Source organism: Malania oleifera, chromosome 10 (genome assembly GCF_029873635.1).
Source record: "Malania oleifera isolate guangnan ecotype guangnan chromosome 10, ASM2987363v1, whole genome shotgun sequence".
NCBI lineage: Eukaryota > Viridiplantae > Streptophyta > Magnoliopsida > Santalales > Ximeniaceae > Malania > Malania oleifera.
The window spans coordinates 20,548,505-20,560,555 of NC_080426.1; the positions used below are offsets into that span (position 1 = coordinate 20,548,505).

The 12,051-nt window shown below is 37.6% G+C and overlaps 1 protein-coding gene across 1 annotated transcript in view; it reads left to right on the forward strand.

Annotated features, from left to right (window-relative positions):
• LOC131165972 (probable sodium/metabolite cotransporter BASS4, chloroplastic) overlaps window positions 1–12,051 on the forward strand; it is a 52,540-nt gene that overhangs the window by 32,989 nt on the left and 7,500 nt on the right. Inside the window, exon 8 of the mRNA XM_058124164.1 lies at window positions 1,262–1,375. Coding sequence (XP_057980147.1) covers window positions 1,262–1,375 — 114 coding nt within the window. The remainder of the gene's footprint in view (window positions 1–1,261; window positions 1,376–12,051) is intronic.

Sequence of the window (12,051 nt, forward strand, 5' to 3'; positions counted from 1 at the left end):
GGGTTGATTCCTTTTATAGTTTTACTATTCTCATGAAGAATATTTGTTAATACCAATTTTTTGGTTTGTGGGCGATATTTGTTTTTGTTGCATAATCTAGCAAGATTTTCACTTCACGAAAATAGATGAATATATTTCTAAAGTAGGGATGTGTATTGAGGGATTAGTGGAGAAGGAAGGTTTGTGGCCCTCATTGGGGGTGGGGGTTGGTGGCCTTGCACTTTTGTGAGGGACTGGGGTTTAAGATGGGGAAGGGGGCATAAAGTTTTGGAAGGACATTGTACACCTGCAAAAATATGGTCAATGAATTCTATTGGTTAAAAAAGCATGTGGTGTGGATGCGGGAGTGATGGCCTTGAAATATATACAAGTAACTTTTATGGATTGTTTGATAATTTTTTAAGAATAGGGAGAGAATATATGAAAATTGAAGAAGAGGAGGAGGAGGAGGAAGAGGAGAGAGAAAAGGAAGAGAGGCTGCTTGCAACCACCCCTCACCTTAATACAGCATAGGGTTCCAGGCCTTCCAGCCATAAATTGAATAGATACCTTTGAGATAATTAGCGCAGCAGTCCTCTTCTAGGGTGTCCGCTTAAATACAGGTATAATCTTGTTACAGATCAAACATTTGACATTTGTGTTGATGGCTCCCCCTAACCGCTGGGCTACTCTGTGGGGTATGGGGTACCTTTCTGACCTTAATATTTTTACACCTATTAAAGAAAATTTATACTTGTGAAGGACCTAATGTAAAAACAAAAATACACCCACTAGGCATGATTATTTACCTCTAAAAACTCGCTGTGAGATTTGTGTATGCATATCAGACATGCTCACTTATGACATATAAAGATGGAGACATAACAGCCTATCAGTTGCTTTAGCAAGATCTTTTGCTGTCTATTATCTGGTCTTCACAAAAAGAGAATTATCCATATTGTCTGTTTTCAATAAACTTCTCATTGATGAACTGCGTGTTTTACCTGCACATGCTTCACATCATGATGAATTATGTTTTGAGGAATGATAGAATCATGTGTAGGCATCAGAAATGTGTTTTCTCTGCTCTTTATTTCGAAAACACATGTGCACATGCACCCTAGACATGCGCTTCAATATGCATCAATATCTTTTCAATGTGAAATGTATTCTTCAAGTTTGTTTTCTTTGCAGAAGCAATCTTTACCTCACTTTATTTTTATAATTCTTTTTATTTTTATAAATTCTAGAAGCATATTCTTATAGTAACCTCACTTTCCAGGTCCCATTTTCCATCTCAAAGTTTATAGCCGATGGAGTTGGTGTATCTGTTCCAACTAAGCAACTGTTTAAAAGTCTTGTTGTCACTCTTTTAATTCCTCTAATTCTGGGAAAGGTAACATTTCTATTTACTCTATTAATGTATCTATCAAAACAATTGTTATTCACAACTTTTATCTTAAGGAAAAACAAATTTGTGATGTCAATGTCTCAATTGGAAGAGTTTTTGTTTTAGGATGTTATGCATTATGGTAGTAAGAAATTTTATATTTTGAACTTTGGGTGGGCAGGTGCATTTGGTGGCAGCTTAGGGATGAAATGTGGAGTGCATAATATGTACATAGGTCAATCATAAACAACTTTAAATAATCATGATGCTAATGCAATTGTATCTTCATCCATTTTTTCAACCTTCCATGTGATTTAGTTTGTTCCATCAATAACAAGTTCTGCCATTCTGAATCTTTGTACTTCGTATAGAAAAATGTTCATGGGAATAATTATCCTAGTCATTCAAGCAAAAGCGGTATTAACGGGGACCGACTACATCAAAATAGACTGTTGGTGTTATTATTTTTTTTGATAATGTTGAATAATTGGATAAAATGGAAGACCTAAGCTCAATGTTAGGTCTCTCCCTTTATTTATAATATATGTCAAGTACAACAGGAATGATCATAATACCCTTACTAACTCACACTTGTTACTAATAAAACTCTGTCTGAGTGGTGGCATAGCTTAGCATTTTCTAAACGAAATGAGATAAGCTATAACACATAATAATAATGCTAAATGACTAAATAACCATAACACTCCCCCTCAAGCTGGAGCATATATCATATGCTCCTAGCTTGTTGCAAATTAATTTCACATGTGCACCTCCCAAGGCTTTAGTAAATAAATCAGCAAGCTGAAACTCAGACTTCACATGAATGTTGTAATGAGCTTTTGTATAAGTTTCTCTTGAATAAAGTGGCAATCAACTTCAATGTGACTTGTCCGCTCATGGAAGACCGGGTTGGAGGCAATATGAATAAGCAACACATCAACTTCATAGGCTAAAAATGTGGAAAACCTAGTTCTTTCAACATGTTCTTCAACCAAACAAGTTCACATGTAGTGTGCGCCAGAGCCCTATACTCTGACCCAACACTCATTTTGGCCACCATAGTTTGTTTCTTACTTTTCGAAGACATCAAATTACCACCGACAAAGATACAATACCTGATTGTGGATCTTCGGTTGGAAGGTGACCCCGTCCAATCTGCATTTGTATATCCTTGAATATGAGTGTGACCTCGATCTTGATATAAGAGATCTATCCCTAAGATATCTCAAAATGTGAATTATTGCATCCTAGTGACTTATTCTCGGGGAATCGAGAAACTGATTCACAACACTTGTTGCGAATGATATATATGGTTGGGCGACTATGATATGATTCAACGTCCCGACTCCCAACAAATCTCTGTTACCAACTTGGATTAGCCAACAAATCACCCATATCTAGCACCAACTTACCATTGGGATCCATGGGTGTATCAATAGGTTTGAATCTCAACAACCTTGTCTCATCTAAAAGATTAAGAACATACTTTCTTTGTGACAACATAGTTTCTTTTGGTCGTGGATGCCTCGATCATCATCACTAGTGATCGCAATGTCATCCATATACACAATAAGCAAAATCCCGCTAGATGGAGTATGGAGATTAAAAAAAGAGTGATTTATTGCACACCGATGAAGGCCAAACTCAAGTACTACAACACTAAAACAGCCAAACCATGCCCTTGGAGATTGTTTTAATCTATACAATGATTTCTCAAGTCAGCATACTGAGCTTGATTCCCCTTGAGCAGCAAATCCAGGTGGTTGCTCCATATATATCTCCTTATGAAGATCACCATGTAGGAAAACATTTTTCACATCTAATTGATGTAGAAGCCAATGACAAGTGGTGGCTAAAGAAATGAACAAATGTATTGAGGCAAATTTAGCGACCGGAGAGAATGTGTCTAAATAATCCAAACCAAACACTTGAGTATATCCATTTACAACAAGGTGGGTCTTCAAATGAGTCACAAAATCATCAGGATTGACTTTCACATTGTGCACCCAACAACAACCAACCATAGACTTATAAGGAGAAGGAGGTGCCAAACCCCAAGTTTCATTATCATGTAGTACATGCTTCTCTTCGACCATTGCTGTCCTCCACCTAGAGTAGGATAGGGGTTTAGAAAGAGATTTTGCAAGAGCAACAGAAGACAGAGTACTAACAAAATAGTAATAAAAGGGTGATAAGAAATCATAACAAACAAAATTAGAGATTGGATGTTGGGTACAAGTGCGTTTACCTTTTCGATTAGCTATATGAGAATCAACATCATGGGAAATAAGATCATTTGACGTGTTAACTAGAAGCATAGCAGTAGAAGCTAGACTAGGCACTTCCTCCTTGAGTCGCCGTGTGTATACCTGCAAATTGGTATGGTCCAAGCGACGAGAAGGACTCAAATTGAATGAAGGTGTAGGAACACTAAGCATAGATAATAGGTTTGGGTCTGGAAGGCAAGGTAGAGGAAGGGACTCATTGAGGTCAATAGAACTTAAGGAATTAGAGTGGTATGGTGTAGACTCAAAAAAGGTGACATCAGCAGAGACAAAGAATCAATGTAAAGTGGGACTATAACATTGATATTTCTTTTGAGTATAGGAATAACCCAGAAGAATACATTTTATAGTTCAGGGATCCAACTTATCCATTCTTGGAGTTAGTTGATGGACAAAGGACACAAAGCTGAATATAAGAGGAGGAAGGGAGAACAAAGGAGCCTTTGGGAAGATAATTGAATATTGGATTTTACGTCCCAAGGATAGAGGATGACATTTTATTGATGAAGGAGCAAGTTGTGAGCATAGCATCACTCCAAAAAACTTTGTGGGCATTCATTTGACACAATAGGGTACGAGTGACTTCAAGAACATGTTTATTTTTCCGCCCTGCAACTCCATTTTGTTGTGGAGTGTGGGCATAAGAGGATTGATGGATCATACTAGAGTGAGTCATATTAGTACTGAATTGGGTACTGATTCTGAAGTACTCCTTAGCATTATCACTACAAAGTATCCTAACTGGCATGGAAAATTGAGTCTTTATTTGGGAAAAGAAGGCACAAAAGATATTGAACGACTCGGAACGATCTTTCATTAAATATAACCAAGTCTTCCTAGAGTAGTCATCAACGAATGTAACAAAGTACCGAAACCCCAACATTGATGTGTCATGACTAGGACCCCAAATATAGGAATGGACTAGCATGAAAGGACTAACCACCCGTTTGTTGACCCTAGAAGCAAAGGGAACACGATGATGCTTACTTAATCGACAAGACTCACACTCAAGATTAGACACAAAACTCAATGTAGGAACTAGCTGTTTCAATTTATCCAAGGACGGATGACCAAGGCAACAATGAATTTGAAGTGGTATAGCTGTGACTGTGCAGGCAATGGGTGGAGAATGTGACTCAAAGTAGGTAAGTCCACGAGCACGTCTTGTGCTAGTTGCCTTTCTCGTCTTCAGATCCTGAATAACTACACAATTAGGAAAGAATGTGACAGAACAATTTAGTAACTTTGTAAGCTTATTAACTGACATGAGATTGAAAGGAGATTTAGGAATGTACAAAGTAGAAGAAAGAGAGATAGAAGGAGTGGGATTTACTGTTCCTATCCCTATAGGAGCAATAGTAGACCCATCAACAAGGGTAACTTGAGGTAGATTTTAAGGATACTGGAGATAAGAAAAGAAGTTGGTTGCACCTGTTATATGGTTAGTGGTAGCAAAATTGATAACCCAAAGACTAGTAGGAAGGATACTGGATCTGGATGACATACAAACTATAAAAGTACCTTTCTGGGCAAATGACGCAATGTGATAAGATGCTTGTTGAGACGAGTGATACTGTAGAAACCTTGAATACTCCTCTGATATAGTCATAGTACGCTATTCAATCAAACAAGTGACTAATGAGGGAACCATACCTTTGGGATTTGCAAACCCCATCCCAACATTCACAAACTTGGACCAATGATCACAAGATTAATTGCTGGAACAATCGAAACAACCATGAACAAGGTGACCCACCGTGAACAAGTCACAAATAATCAGTTCAAGGCTGCCACAGCACCAAGAAACTCTGATGCAGCCTCAAGAAAGCAACACACAGCACTGGAACAATTGGAGAGGTGAACCACCAAGACTACCATGGACAAATCACCAACAACCTTATATAACACTGCCACAGCCTCACAAAAAACTGCTTATTAGCGCTGCCACTGCCCCAAGAAAAGTCACCAATGATTGTTACTAACACCAAACAACTAACAAATTACTACGAGTGCATGGTCACAACAAAGGTTGGATCTTTGAGCAAAACACATGCCCAACAGCTTGATATTTTGGCATATTTAAGGAACGAGAACATGGAATAAAAAAAATGAAAAAACACAGCAAATCCCACTTTTTCTGACCCAATAAACTCAATGACCATTGATAAGCAGCTTCATAAAGCATCAAACAACCATTCCTTGGGTGCTGCTCAATTAAAAAAGGTGAGATCTTTGGACTAAAAACATCATGGAAAACTCCAATAACATGTTAATAGAGGGATTGGATAACTGCTGGATGATTTCAGGCCAAAAACATGCCTGAAAGTAGCTTCTCGCGCTGGCATGTGGGGTCAGCCCTGGCAGCCTTCTACTGGTACATGAGGGCACGTGGGACATTGCCTGAAGATGAGATTTCAGTGGGGGGCAGATCGGCAGTGTTTGTGGGTGGCTATGGTGTTGTTTTTGCAAAATCTATAGGAGATTTGGTGTTCTTGAACTTGCAGTGTCGCTTAGAAAGTTCCAGCAACTGGTCTGACTTTTGGCTGCTGCTGGCTGTTTTCTAGGGCTATAGTATTGCTGGAAATTCTTCTATGATGGTAGACATGCAGTGTCTTTTGGGTTTTAGGCTTTGGATTTGATGGTGGTGGTAACAATTAGGATTTAGGTTTCAGAATCGTGCTCTTACACCATGTTAAATAATTGGGTAAAATGGAGGACCTAAACTCAATGATAGGTCTCTCCCTCTATCTATAATATATCTCAAGTACAATAGGAATGACCATAACACCCTTACTAACTCACACTTATTACTAACAAAACTCTAGCACATAATAATAATGCTAAATGACTAAATAACCATTAACAGATAATTACATTAGAAAATTTCTTCTTTATAATTTTAAACTGCTTTCCAAGTAAATGTCCTAGTCATGCACTTAGATGCATTTTTTTTTTCCTGAACTTCTATCCTTTCAATAATTGAGTATTATTGTGCAATGTTATATTTTTTTTTAAGTTTCTGTAATTGATGAAAAAAACATGGATGAAATGAAAGCATTGGAGCCATTTTACTTTCTCAAGTGGTCAAGTTTCTTAGATTACCACTTTATCTAGCTTTAACACTCTGCATGTACAGCCTGGTTGCATGCGGAGAGATGACAATTGATAATCACACCCATTATAGGAGATGAGATAATTTTTAACCACCACACAATAAACATGAGCTACGAGACTAGAACCCTGGGCCTCTTGGAAACTAGGCCCTGATACCATGTTAAATTACCACTTTATCTAAAAGCTTAAGCTATTAGGTTGTGGACTATTTATGTATATCAAGTTTTAACAAAATTGAAAGTTGAAAGTTGAAAGTGCTCATCTCATCATGAAGTTAAATAGAGTTTAGCAATGTTTTTTTGGGATGAAAGAAGAAAATTATATTAGAATGGAAGAACAATTAGAACAAACAACCCTGAAATAACGAAGTCCTCCAGTCATGTTGCAGTTGCATATCAATAAGTCCGCACACCTGGAAACGATTCAAAGGCAGGACAGCATAAAGAAGCCAAAAATTGAACCCTACTCCAAACCAAATGTGGTTCCATTCTCCCCTTAAAAATCCTGGATGTTATCCTCCAACCAAACAATTCACACTACCGGAAAAGTAGCACATCCCCAAATAATTTTTGCCTCCATAAAATCCTTCAATATTTTAAAGAAGAAACCTTCTGAGGTGGAAGGGCACACCCAATTTTCCCCAAACTCAGCAAACAGTCTGTTCCAAATGCCTCAAGAAATGGGGCAATGCAAAAATGAATGAGCATTTGTTTCACTGCCTCAGACAAAGAAATAATTCATCTGTGGACAAAGCTTTCAAAGATCTCCTAAACCAAAACCATTCATTAGAATTTATTTTGTCAAGAATAGTGGACCAAATAAAATCCCTAGTTTTAGACGGAGTTTTAGCTTCCCAAATCAGTAAGTATAAAATAAAACAAGAACCATTAGCATTGTGAGTTAAATGATCAAAAGTGGATTTGCAAGAGAACTCCCCCAACCTATTTGAAGGCCAAATTCTATCATCATATGTGAACAACAACAACAAAAAACCAAGCCTTAGGTCCCACTAGATAGGGTCAGTTCACAACAATAAGATGTGAAGAGGGAAAAAAAAAATCACCCTTGTGAGAAAGCCGTGAACCTATTGAAGTTAGTTAATTCAGTTATTTAGTTGAAAAGTCAGCAGGCAACTCAGCTTACAGTCAGCAGAACATTTAGCAATAAAATCATTCAATCAGCAAGTTGCAGCCAGTGTGATTCTTATTCAAAGTTCTGTTCAGTTTTTCAAAGTGGAATACAGCTGTCATCCATTAATAGCACAAGAGTGAGTTATTTAGTCTAGGAACTAGTCATATTCTTTGCCTTGTTTCTAGGTTTATTTAATGAGGTGTTAAACCTAGAATATTAAAATTTCCCATCTATTCCCCATGTACTCTGCCCTATAAATAGTGGCCTTATCCCAGTCATTTTAAGTAGTGAAAAAAATAGAAAAAAATCTCAAAAATCCAGCAAAAAGTGCTGCAGCACTGTAGCTTTTTATATATGTAATTTCTTCCTCAAGTCAGTAAATTAAAGAGGCATTTTTCAGTATTTTTCTTCTCTGTTTTTCTGTTTTTCTATTCTTCCGTTCCAACAAAATTTGGTATCAGAGCCATGTTGTTCAGCACCTCTTCCTCTGCTGGAACGATGTTCAATTATTCTCAAAACCAAGTACCCATATTTGAAGGAGAAACTTATGGGTATTTGGTTGATCAAATGAAAATTTTCTTCATTGCACGAGACTTATGGGAGATTATTGAAGAAGGGTATGATGATTCAACTTCAGCAAATGATGATTCATCCTCTACAAACACAAGCCCAACAACCTCATCTCAGAGATCTGCCCAGAACAAAGAAAAAATAAAGAATAATGCTCTTGCTTTGAGTTATCTTCATCAAGGAATCAGCAAGACCATCTATCCCCGCATCTTTGGCATTTAAAAGGCTAAAGACGCATGGGGAACACTGCGGAAGGAATTTTAAGGAAACAATAAAGTAGTCTCGATCCGACTACAATCTCTTTGGAAGAGCTTTGATTGCTTGACAAAGAAAGATTCTGAAAGCATCAAAGATTTTTTCTCCAAGGTTGCAGAAATAGTCAACCAAATAAGAGCTTATGGGGATTGGATAGAAGAAAAAAAGATCGTTGAAAAAATTCTCAAAAGTTTACCACCAAAATTTGATCATGCTGCTGTAGCAATTGAAGAATCAAAAGACCTCTCAATTATGACCATGTTTAACCTCTGTGGTTCTTTAGAATCACATGAGGAAAGAATTAAAAGATCTTCAGGTCAGCCCTTGGAGCAGGCTTTTCAATCAAAGCTCAATTTGAACCGGAAAAATCAAGAGAGGAAGGGAAATTTTCAGCAACAAGACCAGTCTCAAAGAGGTCAAAATAATCAGTCCCGTGGTTGTGGAAGAGGCCGTGGCAGAGGCAGGAATTTTCAGCCTCAAAGGTCCAGCAATCAAGGACAGAATTGCATCATATGCAAGAAGTAAAATCGCACTTTTGCCGAATGCTATTTAAGGTGTAAAAGGTGCCGCATTCCAAACCATTCAGACCAGGATTGTTGGTACAAGAAGAATGAAAGTTCAGAAGCAAATTTCAGCAAGGAAAATGATGAACAGCAAGTGTTGTCTCAATGCTGAAAGCAATGACGACAAGGTTTGGTACCTTGACAATGGCTGCAGCAGTTATGTGACAGGTAACCGTGAGTTATTTGTTAAAATTGATGAAAATGCTTCAAATTCCATTATTCTTGGTGATGGGAAATTTATAAAAGTTGAAGGAAAAGGTGTAATAGCATTGCAATCCATATCAGGTGAGCAAAAATTCATATATGATGTTCTTTATGTCCCAAGTCTTGCTGACAATCTCTTAAGTGTGGGGCAGTTAATTCAAAAAGGATATGAAGTCCATTTCGAAGGAAATGAATGCAGAATCATAGACAAGAAGAAGAACTCACCGATGGCTAAAGTTGAGATGACTTGAAACAAGGTTTTTCCACTCTCTATCAACTACACAAGTCCAGTGGCTTTGAAGAGTGAAATTTCAAACGAATCTCAACTATGGCATCTCAGATATGGACATTTAATTCACAAGGGACTGCAACTTTTCAAGCAAAAGGATATGGTTTGTGGTCTTCCCCAAATAAATCAAATTGAAGGAGTTTGTGAAGGTTGTATTTATGGGAAGATGCACCACCTTCCTTTCCCCAAAACTTCTTGGAGGGCCAAAGCTCCTTTGGAGCTTGTTCATGCAGATATATTTGGTCCCACGAGAACACCATCTCTTGGAAACAAAAGGTATTTCATCCTTTTTGTTGATGATTTTACTAGAATGATATGGTTATATTCTATTCAGCAAAAATCAGATGCCTTCTCAATATTTCTGGAGTTCAAAGCCCTCGTTGAAAGGCAAAGTGGGCTGAAAATGAAAACCTTAAGAACTGATCGTTGAGGTGAATTCATATATCACCCGTTCATGAATTATTGTAAGAAGGAAGGCATTCAAAGGCAACTAACAGTGAGTAGAAGCCTTCAGCAGAACAGAGTTGCTGAAAGAAAGAATCGGACTATTGTTGAAATGACTCGGAGCATGTTAAAAGGTAAAGGACTTCCTAATTCTCTTTGGGTTGAAGCTGTACATACCACTGTTTATATCTTAAATAGGTCACCAACAAAATTAGTGAAGAATAGAACTCCCTATGAGGCTTGGAGTGGGAGAAAATCAGATGTTAGCCATATGAAAGTGTTTGGTTGCCTAGCCTACTCACTCAACAAAGTTCCTAATAAGGACAAGTTTGATCAGAAGGGAGAAAAACTTTTGTTTATTGGGTACAGTGATGAATCAAAGGGCTACCGGCTGCTGAAGCCTATTAATCACAAGCTGACAGTGGCAAGAGATGTCATCTTTGACGAAAGGGGAGTATGGCAGTGGACTTCCAGCGGCCAGAACTCAACAAATATTCCAGAATTTGTACCAGCTAAAGAAACAAGACCTAAATCAGCTACTAAATCTCAGAATCCAGCAATTTCATAAGCTGAAATTGCACCCGGGAACCTTAGTTCAAAATCTGAAAATTCAGAAAATGAAGGAACTTCATCCTCTTCACCTGTCCTAAGAAGATCTGAAAGAGTTAGAAGGCCTCCGGGGAGGTATGGTGATTTTAGAAGCTATTTTTCTAATGAAAATTCAGAATTTGCTCTTTTCTCTTGTGAGCCACAGATTTTTGAAGATGCAGTGAAGGATAAAAAATGAAAAAAGGCCATGGAAGAAGAGCTGAACGTGATTAAAAAGAACAACACATGGAATCTTGTGGATCCTCTTGAAGGCAAAGATATTATTGGTCTCAAGTGGGTTTACAAAACCAAGTACAACGAGGATGGTTCTACTCAAAAGTACAAGGCCAAATTGGTTGCCAAAGGTTATTCTCAACAACCTGGAGTTGATTTCAACGAGACCTTTGCACCGGTTGCAAAAATTGAGACAATTCGGTTTGTACTTGCAATAGCTGCCAAATTGGAGTTAAATGTGTATCAAATGGATGTTAAATCTGCGTTTCTCAACGGAGAACTAAATGAGGAAGTTTATGTTGAGCAACCACGTGGATATGAAGTGAAGAGCAAAGAAGAAAAGGTGGACAAACTGAACAAGACTTTGGCAACAGTAAGATTGATTCTTATTTTCAGAATTCAGGATTTCAGAAAAGTTCTCATGAACCAGCTCTTTATTTTTTTTAAAAAGAAACTGATTTCATCATTGTTTGCTTGTACGTTGATGATCTGATTTACTTTGGAAGCAATTTTCATTTACTTGCTAATTTCAAGCACTCAATGATGAAAAATTTTGAGATGACGGACTTAGGGATCATGAAGTACTTCCTCGGGATGCAAGTTAAGCAAGGAAAAAGGGAAATTTTCATTTCCCAAGAAAAGTATGTAGCTGATATCTTGAAGAAATTTCATATGAAGGACTGTAAGGCTGTAAGTACTCCTATGACTCTAAATGAAAAATTAAATTCTAATGATGGAGCTAAGAAATTCGACGAAAATCAATATAAGAGTTTAGTTGGATCCCTTATTTACTTGACTTGTACTAGGCCTGATATTACACAAGCTGTTAGTATGTTGTCTAGGTTCATGCACAGCCCAAGTGTACTTCATTATGCAGCAGCAAAAAGGGTATTAAGATACCTTAAAGGCACACTAAAACTTGGACTGAAGTACAGCAAAGATTCTGAGTTTGTTTTGACCGGTTTCACTGATAGTGATTGGGCCGGATCAGTTGATGATCGAAAA